This window comes from Thamnophis sirtalis, unplaced genomic scaffold, assembly GCF_051295495.1.
Source record: "Thamnophis sirtalis isolate CommonGarterSnake01/CBP01778 unplaced genomic scaffold, rThaSir2_p1.2 scaffold_1, whole genome shotgun sequence".
Taxonomy (NCBI): domain Eukaryota; kingdom Metazoa; phylum Chordata; class Lepidosauria; order Squamata; family Natricidae; genus Thamnophis; species Thamnophis sirtalis.
Window position 1 is genome coordinate 24,965,059 of NW_028261381.1, and position 22,183 is coordinate 24,987,241.

General features: G+C 36.6%; 1 protein-coding gene across 4 annotated transcripts in view; it reads right to left on the reverse strand.

The window, feature by feature from the left end:
• Positions 1 to 287: 287 nt before the first annotated feature.
• Positions 288 to 22,183, reverse strand: part of PPIG (peptidylprolyl isomerase G) — a 29,011-nt gene continuing 7,115 nt past the window's right edge. For all 4 annotated transcript variants that reach the window (XM_014060489.2, XM_087709316.1, XM_087709311.1 and 1 more), the window contains 12 exons: positions 20,588 to 20,666; positions 20,340 to 20,414; positions 18,991 to 19,098; positions 18,199 to 18,243; positions 16,971 to 17,058; positions 10,603 to 10,632; positions 10,361 to 10,500; positions 9,718 to 9,922; positions 7,797 to 7,967; positions 3,890 to 3,974; positions 2,034 to 2,170; positions 288 to 1,549 (listed from right to left, as the gene is read on the reverse strand). In XM_014060489.2, coding sequence (XP_013915964.1) covers positions 445 to 1,549; positions 2,034 to 2,170; positions 3,890 to 3,974; positions 7,797 to 7,967; positions 9,718 to 9,922; positions 10,361 to 10,500; positions 10,603 to 10,632; positions 16,971 to 17,058; positions 18,199 to 18,243; positions 18,991 to 19,098; positions 20,340 to 20,414; positions 20,588 to 20,648 — 2,250 coding nt within the window. In that variant the 5' untranslated portion in view covers positions 20,649 to 20,666 and the 3' untranslated portion in view covers positions 288 to 444. The remainder of the gene's footprint in view (positions 1,550 to 2,033; positions 2,171 to 3,889; positions 3,975 to 7,796; positions 7,968 to 9,717; positions 9,923 to 10,360; positions 10,501 to 10,602; positions 10,633 to 16,970; positions 17,059 to 18,198; positions 18,244 to 18,990; positions 19,099 to 20,339; positions 20,415 to 20,587; positions 20,667 to 22,183) is intronic.

Sequence of the window (22,183 nt, forward strand, 5' to 3'; positions counted from 1 at the left end):
AGAACATTCATTGTCCTTCACTTGAATGTTCTGTTTTTTTATATATGCTGGTTTTGTTTATTAATTATAGTTCTGAAATGTTAATATAATTTAGTATTAACATGTTATCTAAGTAAAAAGAATTTGATTCAAAGATGTTTGTAATTTCAGACCAACTGACCAATTTGCAGTGTGCTTCTAAATTAAAATTAAATTAAACATACAGTATGCTTCCATCAGGTAACATAGAAATAGGATACATAAACTATGGAATATTAAAACACAGCACGCTGTATTACACATAAAACTTGTTTTCCCATTTCAAGTTTATTAAAACTTTAGCAGTACAAATGATCCAGATTGTGGATTATCAAAAAACCAAACTGAAGTCCACATTAAAAAAAAAATGTTCCCCAACATGTCTCTAGAACCTAGAAGCAGAGTGGAAACAATAAGTTCATAAACTCATCCATGCCTATCTTCATCAGTTCCAGCACTTGATTCATGATCGGATTTTTTATCTTTGCCATGGGCACGCTCTCTCTCCTGATATTTTGATTTTTGGTTGATCTCTTTTTCTCTTGAAGAACGAGATCTGTCCCTTTCCTTTTCTTTACTCCTTCGTGAGTATGATCTTTTCAATTCTCTGTCCTTGCTGCTTCTTCTTTTCTTTGAGTCAGGACTTCTATCTTGATTTCTACTGGATTTTTTGCTTTTATTCGTCTCGGAGCTACTGCTGTCATGGCTTCTTGAGCGCATCTTTTTCCCAGTATCTTCCTTTCTGCGAGAACTTTTGTACTCTTGATCCCGATGCCTGTCTTTACTTCGACTTTTTTCCCTCTCAGAGCTATGGGATTCCTTCCGCCTTTTATGGTCTTTCTCTCTGGACCTCTCTGGCGTCCCTCTTCTCTCTCTACTCCTTGATCTTCCTTTTCTTTTCACTTCTTTATCTCTGTGTTTGGAATAATCTTTACTTCTGCTGCGGTCTCGTTCTTTACTTCTGGACCTGGCTCTCTTGCCTCTGTCCACACTTCTGCTTCGCTCTCTGGCTTTATTATTGGAACTATGTTTGTTTTTAGGCTGCTCACGTTCCCTGCTTTTTGAGTGTTCATGTTTTCCCCTCTCTTTACTTTTGGTATGATTCTGGCTATTACTTCTAGATCTTCCCCTTTTATTCTTCTCCTTGCTTTTGCTCCGTTCTCTGCCATGAAAGTCATTATATTTTTCTTTCTCTTTTTCTCTGCTTCTCGATCGCATTTTTTTATCTTCATGTTTACTGTATTTTGAGTCTCTTTCTTTACTTTTTGATATCTCTTTGCTTTTGCTCTGGCTTTTGGATCTAGCCTTTTTTTTGGCTTTACTTTTGTTATGTTTGTCCTTATCTTCTTTCTCAGAATTCCGCTTTGTCCCTCTGTCTTTACTGTCAGATTTGGGATCTTTGGGCTGTGTTTCTTTTTCTCCTCTTCTATCTGGACTTTCAGAACCCACTCTGTGGTCGGTTATTTTTCTTTCTTTTCCTCTCCCTGGACTTTGATTTGCAGCATCCTTCTTGTTTTCATTCATTTCACTCCTTCAAGACAAGCAAGCAAACAAACAAACAAACTTGAACATAAAGCTAGTGAAATAATCCCACATCATTATCTGAATTTACGTTGCAAACTGCATGCAGATGCAGGTACATTTAACATATGATAGAAATACCCCTAAATCAAAAACACTACATACTATTACAGAACTCTGCTGTATGAGTCAAATGTGACATGAAGGCGCCTAAAAATGTTTGTGGAAGAATTTCCTAAGAGTGGAGAAAGAAAGCACATGTACCTGCTTCTTTCCTCTCCTCTATACTTGTTTTAATTTGCATTTAAGCAGATTATTAGTTTTATTTTCTTTTTCTTCTAACAAAATACTACATGAGCAAAAGAGGAAATGGAAAAATAAATCACTACTTACAGGAGTTTCATTGCTGCTCTGACTACTGACTGAAAGTGAGATAAAAATCTAATAAATAAATAAATAGCACAGAAATGGCTACCGCTTTGAGTGCATCTTACTTGTCTCCTTTTATCCATCTTTCTCCACTTGATACTCTCATTCTTTGAGCTCTCTGCATTTCTTGTCTCCAGTGTGGAGGAGTCTCACTGCGTCTAAAGCGATCCCTCGACCTGGATCTTGAAGGTGTCCGGTACCGCTTTGAATACAGAAGGAAAAATTAGATAAAACAAAATGTGGATCCTAATTTGTACAGCAACCATCATACATTTGATTGCAAATTACATATTTTAAAACATAATAAAACCTCCATCTAATGGACCATTTGGGGATAAGAATTGTTTGTTGATTCAATGTTCAAGTGAGATAAATCAACACAATTGATACAGGAAATGTCAATTAATGCTTATGTAAATAATATAAATGATATCAAATCTCCAAACTGCCATGGAAATAATAAACTTTCTTGGTGAAGATGACATCTGATGTAAAATTTTATCAGTTGCACCTGAGGAATTGTGGTTTTATTGTATCAACATTCACAGTTAAACATCCATACTATTTTCCAAATCCACATTTGTACAAATGGAGCTAATCTATTGCTAAACTTTATTTATATAACTAAGTAGAAATCAGTTAGTGTAAGCAGTTTTTAATTAACAGAATCCTTAAATTTTACTGTTGTATTTATTTTTCAATCAAAGTGATTTCTCACTTTTAAATACCTGTCTTTCAGTTTTCCAGTGCCTTGCTATAATAACTTTCGCATCTAACAACAAAAGGAATTATTTTCTTATGTGTTACTGCATACTGAATGGTATGCAGAATCTATCAAATCTATGTTATTTAACAAATATTATTTTCTTTTTGATATGTTATGTTTTTATAATTCTCATTTGAAAGAAGCCAATATATAAGTTTACTGTTTAATTTTACAATTATTTTTACTAGAGCTATGCCATATTCAGTTCTAAACATTTGATCCTTAAAACAGAAATAAAAGACTTTAAAAATTGGGTTCTTTGGGAGTAAGGATTATGGGAGAGTCAGGAGCTTTTCCTTAGCAAATCTTTGTCCAACAAAGCTAGTGAACATTAATGAGTTTGTGGGAGTCTTCTAATGGCACTACAAAACAGCCTTGGCAGAAGGCAGTCAATTACTGGAGAACAGAAAAAATTAGCAATAAAACATGTTCATACTTGATGTCTCCCTCATCGGGAGACTAATAAAACATGCATCCCAATTTAAGGTCAATATTTTGACACAATATCAGCTTGCTGTACAAATCACTATATGCTAACCAACCTGCAAATACATACAGGCAGTTCTCAACTAATGGCCACAACTGAGCCCAAAATTTCTGTTGCTAAATGAGACATTTGTTAAGTGAGTTTTGTCCCATTTTATTACCTTTCTTGCCAAATCTGTTAAGGTAATCATTGCAGTTATTAAGTTAGTAACACTGTTGCTGAGTGAATCTGGCTTCTCCATTGATTTTGCTTGTCAGAAAGTCACAAAAGGGGATCACAGGACTCCGGGACAATGTGACCATCATAAATTTGTGTCAGTTGCCAAAAATCTGAATTTTGATCACATGACCATGGGGATGCTGCAATGTGCAATGGTTGTAAATATGAAAAGCAGTCATAACTCAATTTTTTTCAGTGCTATTGTAACTTTGAACAGTTACTAAGTGAACTGTTATAAGTTGAGGACTACTTGTATTGCTTTCATTATGGCTTGATATCCAAACTTAGCATGATACTTAAATGCAAAATGCTGCATTTTGTTTGCTAAGTCTACTAGCCTTGGGTTGGATAGGCAGACAGACAGACAGACTGACATATATCACACAACTAAATCACGGTTTATTAAAAGCCAAAGATCAAAGAAATCAAACAGTAAAAAGTAAACATACCCTTGGTCCCCTTCCTTTTATTTTTCGTCCTGACCTTGTCACCAACAGCCTTCTCTGATATGATGCTTGACAATTTGATAGGTTGCTAGAAATCATGAAAAGGAAAAACAAACCTGCTATTTAACTATGATTTATCAGTTTCTTCTACAATCACATACTTCTGAAGCCCACAAGCTGCCAACACTATGCTAAACATTTTCTTCATAAAAAAAAAAATTCAAATATTGAGTGGTGAGGTGACAGTAATAGTAGTAATAATAGTAAATTGTAAGAGTCTTAGTCCAGCAATACCAACTAAAATTCAATCAACAAAGAGAATACAATTAACAATAAGATATAATTTGAATTGAATTTGAATTTAATAACATTTATATGCCGCCCAATCCCGTAGGACTCCGGGCGGCTTACAATACAAAATAAAATTGAAACGAAAATATAAGGAAAAGAAAAGATAGATTTAAAAACAACACTCCATGCACTCAGTTCTAGATGGGGCTGGACCGTATTTTGGGGTCAACAGCCCCAGGCCTGCCGGAACAGCCAGGTTTTAGTGGCTTTTCGGAAGGCCGAGAGTGGGAAGGGTCCGGATCTCTGCGGGGAGATCGTTCCATAACATGGCACTTTTCTTATATTACTTAAAGATGACTGCAGAACATCATGCATATGCAAAATTAACTGAAAATAGTTAATAAATATTTAAATAATAAAAATATTTGTTTGTTCCTCCCTTGTAGAATGTTATCAACTTATCAGTAAATATATCCTACTGAAAACAATATGTTACCTTTTAAGTATGGTAATGATGCTAAAGTCTGTGTTAGTAATTATTTTAATTAAGGGTTTAAAAGCTATTTTAGCAGTTTTATGTTGCTTTAATGTGTATTTTTAATGTGTTTTGGGGAAATTATTATTTTTTAAACTATACACATATTTGTTCTGAGAAAACTACCTTAAATATTTCCAAAAGTCTGATCACCGGAACAGATTTATAATTATTTTGAATCATTGTCTATATGCATGAATACAAGTTAACATACAGTTTACACAGATCACAATTCTGGATCAATTCTGATGTCAACCCAGTTAACATGTTGTTTATTTACCCCAGTTAAGATATAGACTTAGCTAAAGTGGGCAAATTTTTTAGTAAGAAGTAAAACTGTGCATCTCACTGCGAAGTCTCTAAGGGCCAAATATTTTTTATATAGCTTATTTTTTAACCATGGTCTGTGGATATCCTAGGAAATTAGCATATGTAAAATTTAAACAACTTGCTGATTTTCCATATAGTTATATTGCTCTATTATGTGTAATCTGGCTTGATATTTTGATAATTGCATTGCTTTGGGTGGGGTGGGCAAATGCAATATTCTGTGCATTGCATTAGGCATTTTCTTGTCCTGAGTCAAAGGTCATTCGTTCCATTCTTCAATAAGAACAATCACCCTGGTTGCTGCCAGATTTGGTGGGGGTCTGCTAACATGAAATGGCTTATCAGTCTACCATACACTTTCGGTGACAACTACCAAGCTAAATCTAACAAAATTTCTCAATTGAACAGCCCAGTGTGTGGGTATGCTAAGAATGAGTTGTGGGGTGGGTGTCTGCAGTCTCATCTTTCCAGAATTAATAATCAGAATATTGAGGTATATATCAGAATATAACCACTGTACTAGGTGATCAGAATGACTGTTCTGCTTTTGTTAATCCTGATTTTATACTAAGCATACTAAGAGGATACAGCCACTTTAATAAAGGAGAAAAGTGAGGGACAAATTTATCTAGTGTTAGGTGCACAAGCATTGATCTGTTACTATTGGGACAGGAAGAAATGGTGAGAGATACTCTATACCAAATAACCGGATGCTGCTGCCCTTAGTATTGGCATTCATGGTTATAAATTAGTAGATTAGTTCAGAATGGTTTCCATAACCATTTATCTACCTGATAATATCATTGGTTCAGCAAACCACCTTCCTATGCAGAAGGAAATTGACTTACTGTAATTGATGACCTAAATGTGCTTTACTGTAGGTTTGAGAGGAAACCATTGTTACCTATCCCCACCATCTCCATATCAGATACACTAATAACAGCCAAGCCTCCTATAACTGACAGCATCCCTTTGGGGATTCCATCTCTGGTGATTACAGAAAATGATGTGCATGGCCTATTTCATAAACAAAAGTGGAAAAGCATAAAGCTCAGACAAGATAACACCTGTTTGCTTGAAAGCTTATGCTGACCAATTGGCCCCCAACTTCACCTGCATCTTTAATAAATCACTAGAGATGTGCTATGTTCCTTCTTGCTTCAAACGTTCTACTATCAACCGGTGCCAAATAAACCTTCCATTAAGGAGCTGAATGACTATAGACCTGTTGCTCTGACATCTGCAGTTATGAAAACCTTTGAAAGGTTAGTGTTGGCCCATCTGAAAACCATCATGGACCCACTGTTAGATCACTTGTAATTTGCCTACCGAGCAAATAGATTGGCAGATGATGCTGTCAATATGGCTCTCCTACATCTTAACAGCATCTTGAATCTCCAAAGACCCATGCAAGGGTCCTTTTTGTAGACTTCAGCTTGGCATTCAATACAATCATTCCGGATATTCTTCTAGCTAAACTAAATCAATTAGCTGTGCCTGACCACACTTGTAAATGGATCATAAGCTTTCTAACAGACAGGAAGCAGCAGGTGAAGCTAGGCAGAATCACATCAGATATCTGTACAATTAGCACAGGAGCCCCCCCACCCCCAGGGCTGTGTGCTCTCTTCCACTTCTCTCTATATACCAATGACTGCATCTCAAAGGATCCTTCTGTTAAAGTACTGAAGTTTGTAGATGATTCAACAGTGATTGGTCTCATTCAAGACAATGAATCTGCATACAGATGGGGAGGTTGAACAACTAGCCTTGTAGTGCGGCTGGAATAATCTTGAACTAAACACACTCAAAACTGTAGAAATGATAGTAGATTTTAGGAGAAGCCCTCATATACTACCACCACTTACAATACTAGACAACACAGTAGCAACAGTAGACTTCAAGTTTCTAGATTCTCGAGACTTAAAATGGACATCTAACATCAAATATGTCATCAAAAAAGCACAACAAAGAATGTTCTTCCTCTGCCAACATAGAAAGCTCAGGCTGCCCAAGGAGCTGCTGATACAGTTCTACAGAGGAATTATGTAGACAGACACAGACTTCAATCGAGTTAAAACTGCAGAAAAAAAAATTGCTACCAATCTGCCTTCAATTGAGGACCTATATACTGCACGAGCCAGAAAAAGGGCCGTGAAATATAGACCCCTCGTATCCTGGATATAAACTGTTTCAACTTCTACCCTCAAACTAACGCTATAGGGCACTGCACATCAGAACAACTAGACATAAGGAGTTTCCCCCCCTTCCCCCCATGCCATCACTCTGCTAAACAACTAATTCCCACAATACTGTCAAATTATTTACAATTATTCTTCTCATCTTCCCTATTCCCTATCTCCTTATGGCTATAATGTTGTTGCTTGTATCTTACAATTTATATTGTTTACTTAGTATCCTAGTATGATTTGTGTTGATTGCTTATTTAGTATCCATGACTATCACTAAGTGTTGTATCTAATGAATGTATTTTTACAATGACTATAATAATGATCTATCACTATTGTTATATGTAGAGAGCTTATGCACAGAAATGACAAATTGCGTGTGTCTAATCACACTTGGCCAAAAAAGAATTCGAATTCTAATGTCATTATTTTTCCACTATATTATTCTATTTTATGTTATACATTATTTCCACTAGTTTGTTATCTTCATGTTTACACATAGATCTTAGTAGTTTAATATCATACTATTGTGTTGGTATTTTTTTTTTTTAAAAAAAACCCTTACCTTTCCCTTTCTCTTTCTCTGTTCTTTATCTCTTTTTCTTTTTCATCTACTTTGGGAGGACTTTTCCTCATCAGAAATCTGTTTTCTGGAACAGGAGGAATCTCTTCTGGACGAACTGTAGAAAGTGGCTGTTGCAATTCAGGATTTTCTGTTTCAGCTTCACTAGCTGAACTTAAATTTATAAAACAAAAGAAGATATTTATCTATATTTTTAGAATAATGTGTTAAGTTTTCAGATGGCAAACATATTTCAACTTTACTTTATTTTAGAAATTTGTATTGGAAAGTGGGAAAATATTTAATATTTTAATTTGAATTGTGCTGGTTTTTCTTATGCCTTGCTGATTCTAAAGACATGGTTGAATATGAGGACGTGCTTTTTTTGCCTTTTTACTAACATAGCAATTTTAAAAAACACTGTTGAAAATTACTGAACAAATATAAATCAACAAATTTAATCATGCTTATGGATAGTTTCTGAGCTGCTTAACTGGAAATGGATCCACACTACAGAAAGTCTCCAGGTTGTGACCCTCCAGTTTAGAAATGATCACTATTTAACCTTGCAGTATCTCCATGAGCATTCGTTTTTACTGGTTCCTGAAAGCATTGCACAGCTCAAGAAAGAATGTTGTCTGTCATTTTCAGTCATGTCGCACTCATTTTTCTTTCCAACTCAAATGGCAAACATTACTTTACCTCCATGAACTGAAGCATCGCTGAAGCAGCACAATGCCTATATGAGCATCACAAAGTAATGCATTTATTTTTAATATGCAGGTAGTCCTCAGTTTATGAACACAATTGAGTCCAACAAGTGACTAAATAGCTTGTTGCAGTTTACATACAAATAGACTTAAAGGTAATTTAGGATTTGTTTTAAGCTGGGGACTTGCTGTCTTATAAAACCATTGGATTGATTTCCTACCGTGTTTCCCCGAAAATACATCATGTCCTGATAATAAGGCCATGCCACATTTTTCTGGTGGCCAAAAATATAAGCCCTCCCCCACAAATAAGCCCCCTGGACAACCCCCCACCTTCAGCCAGACAGAGCGCAGCTCACCAACCTAGTGGTATCCCGAAGGTGCCAAGCCGTGGGAACCTTGGGGGGGGGGAGGCAAAAGTGATCACGTTGCTTGGTGCCTTCGGAATACCGCTAGGTTGGTGAGCAGCACTGTGCCCAGCTGAAGAGGGAGGGTTGCCAGGTGGCTGCTCTCTTGCAAGCGGGCTCCCAAAGAGCCGGGCACAGCCTCATGGGCGAATGGCTGTGTTGCGCTGTCGCAGCAGTGCAACACAACAGCCATGAAGTGACCCCGCTCACGAGCATCCGCCTGGCAAACTTCCTTTCCAGCCGGCACAGCACTATTCACTGACCTAGGGGTATCGCCAAGCCGCGTGAGCACCTGTTTGCCGCCGCCCAGTCCCGTGGCTTGGCACCTTCGAAATGTCAGTGAAAGGTGCTCTGCATGGCTGGAGAGGGGGGTTGCGCGAGTGGCTGTTCTGCTCCCGCTCGCGCGCTTCCCAGCCTCACAATGCCCTGGCCCAGCTCTCCCTGCAGAGGCAGAGAACCTCTGCAGCTGCCGCCGCATGGCTTTTTCTGTGGCTTTCAAACTGAGTCTTCTGGCAGTGGCCGCTCTGGACGTGCTCTCTATGGTTGTGGACCAGCTACCAGCCGAGTGTACAACCATAGTGTACGTCAAGAGCGGCCACTGCCAGAAGACTCTGTTTGGAAGCTGCCGAAAAAGTCATGCTGCGGCGGTGGCACTCTGCCTCTGTGGGGAGAGCTGGGCCAGGGCATCATGAGGCTGGGAGGTATCTTTAATTCCTTCAATTTATTCTGTGTTACATTTGTTGCAATAATAGTGCAGGAAATGTTTTAATGCTTTCATAGAAATCTTCCCTCTTATTCTCTATGTACCTCTTTTTGCTTTTTTCCTTCTTTTTCTTTTCTTTCTTATGTTTCTTAGAGGTTTTTTTGTGTTTCTTTTTCTTTTTCTTTGTTTTTTCTTCAGCAGCACTGTCAGATTCACTTGATGAATCAGAAGATGTTTTTGAATCACTTGAACTTTCTGAATCACTAGATGAAGATGACGACTTACGTCTTTTCTTCTCTTCCTTCTTGGCTTTAAATGAAACCAACAGAAAAGCATTTACTGCCTAAGCGTAAAAAAATACTCTTTTTCTATCTTCTCCAGTTTATCCTTTAATTTCCAAATATTAAGGCAAATAAATAAGTTATTTCCTAAGAATGATTGTTCATATATGAAGATGCTAAATATTATTAAGAAATTTGTTTTAACTGTAATCACAGAATTGCAACTGTATCACCTTCAAGCAGAAATATATTGTTATACCTGCAGTGTCTAAAGATTCTTAATAAACAATTTTAACAATGGTGGTCTCTGGAGTTTAAAGCATTAAAGCATTAAAATAAGCCAAATAATTAATTTCTACAAAGGTGATTGGAAAACAAAAGATTAAAGCTGACTATTTTTCTTTGCTGAATATGCAATTTGAAATGGAAATAGCAGACTATTATTAAAAAGGTATTTTAATTTTACCTTTAGATTTTTGAATTAGTTCTCCACAACTCATTATTCGCACTTCTGCATATGGTTTGCTAGATGCATCAGTCTTCTGATTTTCTATTTCCCTTACAACTTCTTGCCCAGAAATTACTTGTCCAAAAACAACATGATATCTAAATGAGTGAAGCATAATTTTAATAAATGACTAACATTTCTAACTCATTGAAGAATTCAGCAGAATTTTCCAATTACAAGTAAGAGACAAAAATACATACCCATCAAGATGAGGGGTAGGCTTAGTTGTTCTATAGATGACACCAGGGCAAGAATTTAATAAAAAAAGGATAATATTAGTAAAGTTGAGAAGGAGAGTGAGCACAAATTTGGTTTATTATGACAGAAATGACAAATATGAACAAAACACATTAAATATTGAACAGCAACAAAGTCAATACATTAACATTTATATACAGTTCTGATTATTACTGTAACCATACCTAAAATTCAAAAAATATGTTTAAACAAATATATTCTACATAGCCTAATTCTGACTGAGGTAGTATACTTTGACAGCACTATACTATATATGGCATGAATATTCAGAACACTTCTGAATAGGAACAATTTCCTTCACCTAATGCCGTGATGGCGAACCTATGGCATGTGTGCACCTGTTAGATGCATATGTGCGCTGGCCAGCTGTCTTTGGCCTTCTTTTAAGGCTCCGGGCCCAACAGGAAAAAAGAGCCCTACGGCCAAACCGGAAGTCCGTTCCCGAACTTCCGGTTTGCGTGTTGGGTTGTTTATCACACCCAGGAGGGCCTCTGGGGGCAGGGCATGGGGGGATGTTTTCACCCTCTCCAGGCTCCTAGAAAGCCGCTGGAGCCTGGGGAGGGCGAAAAACGGGTCCATTCCGGGCCAAAAGTCAGGAGAGGGGGGGGTGCGCGCATGCTTGCAGAGGTTGCGCACATAGTATTATGGGTGTGAGCACACCCGCGCATGACCCCCCCTGCACTCCCCCTGCTTTTGGCCCACGATGGGAAAAAGGTTAGCCATCATTGACCTAAAGTATATTATACTATAAAACAGGCTAAAGTAGACCATTTCCAAACATCCAATTTCTGTATGAGTATCATTTTTATATGGAGACATTTTCAATAACCTGAGCTATCACTTTTGCAATAGTTTAGACTCAGGTTCTTTTGTCAATGAGGCTATAGCTACAGTATTTTTCGAGGTATAAGACGCACCGGAGTATAAGACGCACCAAGGTTTTGAAGAGGCAAATTTTTTAAAAAGTAGGTAGGTAGGTAGATAGAGGGAGGGAGGGAGAGAAAAATACAGTAGGTAAGTAGGGAAAGAGAGAGTAGGTAGGTAGCTAGAGGGAGAGAGAGAAATACAGTAAATAGGGAGAGAGAGAGAGAGAGAGAGAGAGAGAGAGAGAGAGAGAGAGAGAGAGAGAGAGAGAGAGAGAGAGAGAGAATAAGGTAGGTAGGTAGGGATAGAGTAGGTAAGTAGGTAGGTAGATAGAGGATAGAGGGAGAAGAAATACAATAGGTAGGTAGTGAGAGAGAGTAGGTAGGTAGGCTGTGGGAGAGAGAGAGTAGGTAGGTAGGTAGAGGGATAGAGAGAGAAATACAGTAGGTAGTAGGTAGTAGGGAGAGAAAGACAAAGTAGGTAGATGGGTAGGTAGATAGAAATACTGTAGAGAGAAATACAGTAGGTAGGTAGGGAGAGAAAGAGTAGGTAGGTAGATAGGTAGAGGGATAGAGAGAGATAAATACAGTAGGTAGGTAGGGAGAGAGAGTAGGTAGGTATGTAAGTAGATAGAGGGATAGGGAGAAATACAGTAGATAGGTAGGGAGAGACAGAGAGTAAGTAGATGTTTCCAGGTGCATTTATCCATGTGCTGGAGAAGGAAATAGCTGACAACCTGCAGCACCTAAGACTTGTTTCTGCTGGCACAGCAGTTGATCAATCTAATTCTCATCAATCACTCTAACTAAAGAGCTTTCTGAGGGGGGGGGTTGCACTCTGCAAACCTCCCCCAAATGGCCCTCTTTTCAAGAAAACGGGTCTTTTTTTTTCAAATAAAAGGCATGAATAGCCTTGAGGGGGCTTGCAGAGTGCTCCTGGGGCGGGGGGGGGAGGCCAAAAATGAGCAAAAAAGCGTTTTTCATCAAAAAAATTGCATGCATAGCCTTATAGAGTGCTGCTGGGGGCTGGGGCAAAAAACAAGCCCATTTTTTGTTCATTTCTGCCCTCCCCAGCCGCCAGCAGCTCTCTGAAAACCTCCTTAAGGATATGCACGGCCATTTTGGTGAAAGGGGCGGGGCTTCAGGAGGCAAAAAATGCTATATTTGATGTATAAGACGTACCCAGATTTTCAGCCTTTTTTTTGAGGGAAAAAGGTGTGTCTTATACTCTGAAAAATACGGTACTTCTTGTTAATAAAAGATGCTATGTAATTCAATTTCAATAGTACAATACTACTGAAGCATTTGGTTTTATACCAATTTATTTGTTTCGCAAATCTCTCTAAACTTCTTTACCACTAAGCAAACAGTTTACATTCATTTTTGAAGAGGCAATTTCTGGTTAATGTAAAATTGAAACTAAAGAAGCAAAGACAAAGAAAAATTTAGAAGACACTACAGTCCTCAATACATTATTCAATCAATAATTTTAATTCATTGCAACTGGTAAATCTGTGGCCATTGAATTCACACTGGAACTTATTAAATATTTAAAAAACTAATATATTTTTATTTGTTCTAAAATTCAGTTACTCCATTCCCTTAGATGAGATGGATACTTTTCTTCCTACTCCTGAGCAGACATTAAAGACTTATCAAGGAGTCATTCTCATTCACCTGTTAAAACTTCTGGCTGTATAGGGGAAATCTATTAAACACAGATGTGTCCTTAATTTCATAATAAATAGAATTGTAAAATAGCATATTCTGTTATGTCTGGAATATTCAACAATATTGCTTGTAAATAAATGTTAACTTGCTCTGACAATCAGAGAATATGTACATAAGCATTATCCACTTTTAGCTAGTATCACTATTTAGCCCTAGAAACCTTATAGTCATTACACATTACATGGTTTTTGTTAATGCAAGCACTGATTAGGTTGCAACCATTTAGCTTTTACAGTGTTAGAACACTCTACATACAGCTCTCTTTTTGAAATATAAAACTGTAATAGCTGTCCCTATTTCACAGGAGATTTTGAGTATGGCTATTTGTAAGTCTATTTATTACTTCCAATTTGGAACAGAATACAACAGATAGATACACCATTTAACTCTGAGTGAGCTTAACTCAGTAATTAGAGCAGGATTGTGAAACTTCCGGCCCATAGGCCGGATGCATCATGTGCTGGCCACACCCATGCCCAGTTTAGTGAAGGAGGGGACAGTCCTGATACATCACATGATGCTGCTATGACAATATGAGCTTGATACCCCTGAATTAGAGGGAATTACAGATATGGTGCTGTGTAAGTAGCAGAAAAAACATAGTAAAGAAACTGTAGTAGTACACACACAAACAAAAAAAACAAGGAAAAGTTTACTGTTACCTATATTTCCACACTAGCAACAACTAAGTGTTTTATGGCACTTTGCATTATATAGAAAACTTTCATGAGTTTTATCTGGAATGTTTTTAATGATTGTATGGAAGAAAATCAGTGGTTAGTTGCAAGTTGAAGGAAATATTATGTTGGGGGACTGAGATTTCATGGGAGGCCTATTAATATACTTATTGCTTCTGATTTTTCTCTCCCTCAGAATTATGATGGCTTTATTAGCTTATGTTTTGATTTGCTTGTGATGTTAAATCCCACAATAATTAATATTCTCTCTCTCAACCATAGATGTGTTTTGGTAGAAATTCTGACCTGCCATATATAATCAAGACTTGGATTGTGAAGGATTAATCTCTTCAGAGGTGCTCTCCTGTTCAACAGATTATAAAGTGAAGGAGTATTCTTATAGATTAGATTCTTCAATCTAGTACTTCTATCATCCCTAACTAGAGGAACCAGAGCTGTCTGGAAATTATGTAAGAATTTGAGGATCTAAAGTTTAGAAAGTCTGTGCCCAATCAAATTGTTTTTTAAAAAAAGTATCCCTCTTGATAGATCAAAACTGGGGAATGCTTGTTTATTCACATTTTGTCAGAGCTTTAATAATTTGCTGTGACATGAAATGTGTTTTACAAGTTTAGATTAGTAGGTTAATTATGACCCAACTGGGATAGAAATAGTGGCTTCATTAGCCCATATTCTGATATCCTTTCATTTAGCTTGGTCAATGAATGTATGTGGTTTCACTGGCTCTTGGACCTATGGCAAATGTTGGTCCTGTATAAAGCAGTAGAGACTGCTTACGGATTAGAAATGTATTTCAGCTGGTATCATTATCCCAAGCCATGATATTACTATTAAAGTTTCCTTCACTTATTTATCATCCTTGGCAATTGGGCAAGCAAGGGTCAGTTAGGCCAGTGTTTTTCAACCTTTTTTGTGCAAAGGCACACTTTTTTCATGAAAAAAATCACGAGGCACACCACCATTAGAAAATGTTAAAATTTTTTAACTCTGTGCCTATATTGACTATATATAAAGTAATTCTCTCACGGCACACCTTATACTATGTCACGGCACACTAGTGTGCCATGGCACAGTGGTTGAAAAACACTGAGTTAGGCAACATCTGTTTGACATATACCATCAAAACAGACACTGTTGAAAAACACTGAGTTAGGCAACATCTGTTTGACATATACCATCAAAACAGACACTGGAAATATCACTCAGTTTTCCATGACAGGCAGTAGGATATACACTCCGGCACCAGCTATATATTCTAAATCAGAAAAGATTTTATCTTAGCCCAATGTAATGCTCTCCCCTCAGCACTTCTAACTGGAGGATATAAAACAATCCAATATTCATTATAGGTATGTCCTTGAAACTCGGTACAGACAGAAACTATTGAACATGTTCTTATCTATATCCACATATACAGAATCTTGAAATGCCCCCATTGCCCCACTTCTGACTAGCAAAATGGGATACAGTGACCAATAGTATAAACAATGTCTACTTTCTGACATCAACGCTGAAGTAACATACAAGGTTGCCAAGTTTTGCATGGCGTGATGTAAAATCAGACAAAGAATAATTAAGAGTAATTGGACCAGACAGAGTATGGATAGTCAGATAGTCAATGGATCAGGTTCAGCATTAACCATTATGTTTCTCTCAGCCACAATAGGGTTTCTGTAAGAGAAGCTTACAATTGTTAAAGTCTTTTGGATAATTTTATTGTTTTACTAATGGTCTTTTTTTTTAAAAAAATGGATTTTTAAAAATTTAAATATTTTTTATTTAAATTGTGTTTTTTAATTTTATCAAATTTATTTTAATAAAATGCTTTTGGAGTAAAAATCTATCTAAAGATAGTTTTCTATTTCAGATATACTAATAATTTAGTTTATTCAGCATGAAATGGAGATTAGATATGTAGCCATGAGGCTGTATTTTCTGCAATATTTAGATTTTTGGTAAACCCATTCAATGAATACAAGCTCTGCAAGCTAAATAGGAAACCTTCATTTTGTTTGCAAATAATAATATTGAAGATTTTAATTACCAGCAAGAAAAGCCGCATAGCAAAGAAATGACTTCACTTAATGACCATGTCATTTGCCTAACAACCAGTGTTCACTTTACAATTGCTTCATGACTGCCGGAAAGTGGTTGTAAAATCAATCACATAGGACTATCACAACATATGACTGTAATTGGCAGGCTCCATTACGATTCCAAGTCAAGGACTCTGCTTGTGTACATTTGCATTTATGTACTATTTGTGTGTGTTTGTATTTTATACTGTTATTTCAAGTTCATATTGTACAGATTGCTAATTTTAATTTCTTCTTGTTATATACATATAAGCCTGGGCATATTTGATTTAATATTGTACTTTTGCCAAACGGTTTTGTTCGTTTGTACTTTTCTTAACTATCCCGACCTTGTCAATTTAGTATTGGTTATTTTAAATATTTGAATACCAATTCTCTTGCACTAGTTAATGATTGCAATAAAGTTATTATCAAACTCTCCTCATATTTTACTATGGCATGTTGAGTTTTTATTCAGGAGCAAAGAGTTCTTACTTACTCTTTACTTGTAGCTTCCCCTCCTCCAATTACAGTACACCTTCAATAGCGAAGTCCATCTGTAAGTTCCTCTACATTTAGGCATTAAGAAATATTTTTATTGTTATATTGTTCTTTTTAAACTTTTCTTAAATTTATGCTAATTGTGATTTTAATTTTACATACTTGGAACTTTTTTGGAATTTTATGATGGTAGTTGTTTTGCTGGGTTTTGATGTACAATACTCTAATAATTTCTATTTTTTTTTCAAATTGTATTTCTGTTTATCTTGTAAGTTAGTCTTATATAGATCTTCCATAATTCTTAGAAATAGTTAAATAAAAGCATTCTCTGTTCTAAAGATATTTATACTTGTAAACAGAAAGTTATTCCAACAATTCAAAGTTCTTACAATTTAAATCATAAGGAACTCCATCCAAATGATGGAGCTAGCATGATACTTACATAAAAAACTGTGAACCATTTGTATCTTTCCCTCTGTTGGCCATTGAAAGAAGAAATTCTTTGTTGTGCTTTACAGCAAAGCTTTCATCTAGAGAAAGCGTTTGAATTACTTCAAAAATCCAAGTTATTACCTTGCAGTGGCATTTTTTAGCATTTTAAATTAGGATTGTCAAACTGCATAAATGTTATCATTGCTGTGCCAAACAGTATTCAAATAGATAAAACTAAAGACAGAGATGTATACTATAATTCCAAGTTTATTGGGCAAAAATATAAATATTATTTGATTAATACTGTTGGACAGCATTCTCATATGATAAATGAATGCAGAAATACAACTATCTAGTAATTCATTGATCTGTTAAACAAGAACAACCTGTAAATGACTCATTCTTATTATTCAAAAAGACAAGATGATTTTTTGTGGAAAAAAATGTTATATTTTGCTACATGCAGTTTATAAGAGTGTGCCAAAAGTAATATGCTGTATTGTTAGTTAAAAAATGCCTCATGAATAGCCCTCTGTATTTTAGAAAATGTAATTTGGAAATTTGAAATAAAAATAAATTTCAATTGTATGCAACAGACTTGTTCGTAACATATTTGTGTCATAAAAGTGTCTTCTCTAACTTCCAGTAACAGCCTTTTAATACTATCAGCTCACATTTCTAGGAGCATGAAAAGAACTTGGATTGGTTAGTAAGAACTAGCATTCGGCCATCTTCTAATTTTTACAGAGAAAGACCAAAACCAGAACCATTTATTGGTCTACTTGGTCCAATTGTCAAATTAGCATTCACTTTCTGCTAAAAAAATATGATTGTTAAAGACATGTCAAATGACTGGAATGATGTTTTATCTCTCTCTCAGACATGACCAAGGAGGGCTGGTTTGTTAGCAACCAATCAAATGGTTAAGCTGGCCTTGGCAAAGGGACGTTAAATGGAGGCAAGATGCAAAGCTGTCCCACACCTCAGGAAGAAAGGACTTACTACCTTAAGAGAAGTAGAAAAAGAGGTGAGTTGGTATGCCACTGATTATGAGATCACTTGAGGCCAGACTTTTTACAAGTTCTAAAATAACTGTACAGTTTATGATTCTCATTATGAACCTCAAAATAAACTATCATCCTTAGTAAAAGTTATTTTGTAGATTGATAAAATATGTTGTTCCTATTCACAACATAATGGTGGAATTGCAGGCTAATCTGAGAAGAAATAGTTCTTACCTTCAAAAAAGCCTCCATAAATTGATTCTCCTCCTCTTCCATTTCCTTGTATGGAAAAAAAACACACACATATAAGAAAAGATTATGAAAGCATCCAATAGAAGATAATATAGGTAGTTCAGGATTAAACTGGGAATCTTAATGTTCTCTGAGCTTGATTATTTGTTGACATTTCAGTACCTGAATTGGGTAAGATCATCAGTGCTAGTGAGTATGGAGTTTGCTCCCTATTTATATATACTAACTTGCCCTGCCAGTGTTGATGGAGATGTGGTTTTCTCCTTGGTAGTATTTTTTTATTAAGGTATAGCTTTCTGCTAGAATGTTTGTCTAGTGTTAATCCATGCTTATTCAGATATTGGCATCAAGGGTCTTGGAATTGATACCAAAGAATTCACAAACTTTAAAATATTTATATTCAGACTGAATAGCTTTATACACAATATTGTTATGGAAGAAGTAACAGAAAACAAGCTTGTTATTTTCCTATCCATCTAGGCCATTTAAAATAGACATTAATAAACCAGAATGAGAGAGTTCTAAATTTTTTATATTTTTACAAATGAATTCAGATTTTTTAAGAAGGAAAAAATGGCAATATTTTAGTAACATTTTTAGCAAAGTACTTAGTTTGAAACTATCATAGAAGTTAATTCCTAAACCTTTGCAAGAGACTATCATCATAAGGGGTTTTTCCACAAAAAATAGACATCAAAATTATTTAAATATTATAAAATGTGTATTTACATTTGAACAATTACAGGTAATAATTTGAAACAAGTAATGCCATACCTTCACTGAAGTCACCACCTTGGATCATGAAATCTTTCACAACTCTATGAAATAAACAACTTTTGTAATGAAGTGGTTTCTGTGTTGATTTTCCAATACCTTTTTCACCTATAAAGAAATAATTTAATGCACATTAAACATTAGTGACAGAATCTCACACAATGAAATACAAATAAAATTGTAAATCAGCTTTTGGTTTTTTAAAAACTCTAAATACTAAGCCACTAAAAGAAAAAAAAGGCCATACAGTACTAATAATAGTAAAAATGTGAAATATTTCTATATAATAGGCAAAATCCACAGAACTGTACCCATTTGTTAATTCATAAAGGTAGTCCTCATTTAGCAATTATAATTGGTTACAATGAAATGGTCCCTAAGCAAACAACATGATATAGAGAGAAAAAGGAAGGGGGACAGCAAAGATTACTGGATGCTGCCATCTCATTTATATAGTTCCCTTGTGCAGCAATGCCAGTGTTACTCTTATTCTGACATGCGCTGTTGTCAGGTGCAGAAATTTGAACCTAAAGGTATGCATTGGTTGGAAAATAATTTTAATACCATTTATTCCCATTGTATTTGTAAACAGTTGCTCTCTGAGGCAGTTACAAATGAGGACTGCCTGCATAATAAAGTGGTCTGAAACATCAGTTAACTTATCAAATGTAAGGCACCACTATTCAAGGACAGACTTGTTTGCATTTTGTTTCAGATAAACACAACCTGGCTGCAGAGTGCTAAAGAAAAAGGACGAAAAAAGCTAAGGTTGTTTTTTTCTGTATGTCTCAGAATGAAAGAGTAGATCTGTATACCCTGCATTTAAGTCACTCTCGAGTTACAATCATTTGTTCAGCAATGTGTGAGTGGAGGATGGAAGATATTATGGTAAGATATGGGCAAATGTCTTCTCTAAGAACCTAAATGAAACTCAAGAGTTAGTCAGAATTAACAAAATTCCTCCAATGACAGCGGAGAATTTTTTTCAGACTTAGAATCATTCAGTTTTCCCTGTCTTTCTGACTATAGAAAGAAAACTAAGAATTCTCTGAAACTTTAACTAATCTAAGTAGTTTCACATTTCAAAATCGGAGCCATCGTGACCATGTTTTTAAATTACTAAAGCATATTACATGTAACAGATAGTCATTAAAGCATTTTATGTATGAATTAATGCTAAAATACTTCAAAATGGATCATAAACAAATATATTTATACTTATTAAGTTTAAGATAAATGTGTAATATTGTGAGATTTTTTTGCATCTTGTGACATTACTCTTAAGAGCAATTAAATCAGCATTAGATTTATATAGCAAATTATGCAAGTAAGGGAAAATATCTACAAACCTGTACAAAGGCAGCGAAAGTTCTCACATGTCTTTGGGCAAACATCTGAAAATAATTCAAAGACAACTCTTCCAGCTAAAATTAAGGGAAAAAATCATTACATTTATATTAACTAACTTTTAAGAACGCAAGCTTGCATACATGGAAATAAATATTAACCAATATACAAATATAAACTTATTCTAAATCAGTTTAACTATGCATTTTTAGATAGGCTCAACATTTAACATTGAAACCAGCAGTCTTACCAGGAGTATTATTGATGCCTATGTCAAAAAAACAACGAGGTCTTTGTGTTTTCACTCCCATGGCTTTAGAATGTTATATCTGAAATAAAAATAGATATTTTAAGGATATTTGATTATAGCATATTTATTTATTTATTTATTTATTTATTTATTTATTTATTTATTACATTTATTGGCTGCCCATCTTACTACAGTGTAACTGTAGAATTACTACTACTACTGCTAATAATAATAATAATAATAATAATAATAATAATAATAATAATAATAATAATAATTTGTATTTTGTATTTTATTAGGATTTATAGGCCGCCCTTTTCCCTGAGGGGACTCAGGGCGGCTTACAATCATTAGGGAGGGGGTGCAATTCAAAATAAACAATATGTGAGCAAAATAAAGTAATAAAAACACAACTTGCATTCAACATTCAACACTCGGGTGGGGCAAATTAGAGGCTTATCCCCAGGCCTGTTGGGATAGCTAGGTCTTGAGGGCTGCGCGGAAGGCCTGGACGGTGGTGAGGGTGCGTATCTCGACGGGGAGATCGTTCCACAGGGTCGGAGCTGCAACAGAAAAGGCTCTCCTCCGTGTAGTCACCAGTCGACATTGACTGGCGGATGGAATTCGGAGGAGGCCCAGTCTGTGCGATCTTATCGGTCGGAGGGAGGTAATCGGCAGAAGGCGGTCTCTCAAGTACTCAGATCCACTACCATGAAGGGCTTTAAAGATGGTCAACAGCACCCGGAGATCAACAGGTAGCCAGTGCAGCTCGCGGAGGATGGGTGTTATGTGGGCGAACCGCGGTGCGCCCACTATCACTCGCGCGGCCGCATTCTGAACTAACTGCAGTCGCCGGATGCACTTCAGGGGCAGCCCGATGTAGAGCACATTGCAGTATTCCAGCCTAGAGGTCACAAGGGCTCGAGTGACTGTTGTGAGAGCCTCCCGATTCAGGTAGGGTCGTAACTGGCGGACCAGGCGAACCTGGGCAAATGCCCCCCTGGTCACAGCCGACAGGTGATGGTCGAGAGTCAGCTGTGGATCCAGGAGGACTCCTAAGTTACGAACCCTATCTGAGGGGTATAAAATTTGACCCCCCAGCCTGATAGATGGAACATTAGCCAAATTGTTGGGAGGGAAACACAACAGCCACTCGGTCTTGTCCGGGTTGAGTACCAGTTTGTTAGCGCTCATCCAGTTCTTAACGGCCTCAAGACCCTGGTTCATCACGTCCACCGCTTCATTGAGTTGGCACGGGGCAGACAGATACAATTGAGTATCGTCCGCATATTGATGGTATTTTATCCCGTGCCTCCGAATGATCTCGCCCAGCGGTTTCATGTATATGTTAAATAGTAGGGGGGATAAGACCGAACCCTGCGGCACCCCATATTTTAGGGGCCTCAGGGACGATCTCTGCCCCCCGACCAACACCGACTGTGACCTGTCCGAGAGGTAGGAGGAGAACCACTGCAAAACAGTGCCTCCCACCCCCACCTCCCGCAGTCGTCGCAGAAGGATACCACGGTCGATGGTATCGAAAGCCGCCGAGAGGTCAAGGAGAACCAGGATGGACGCATGGCCTCCATCTCTGGC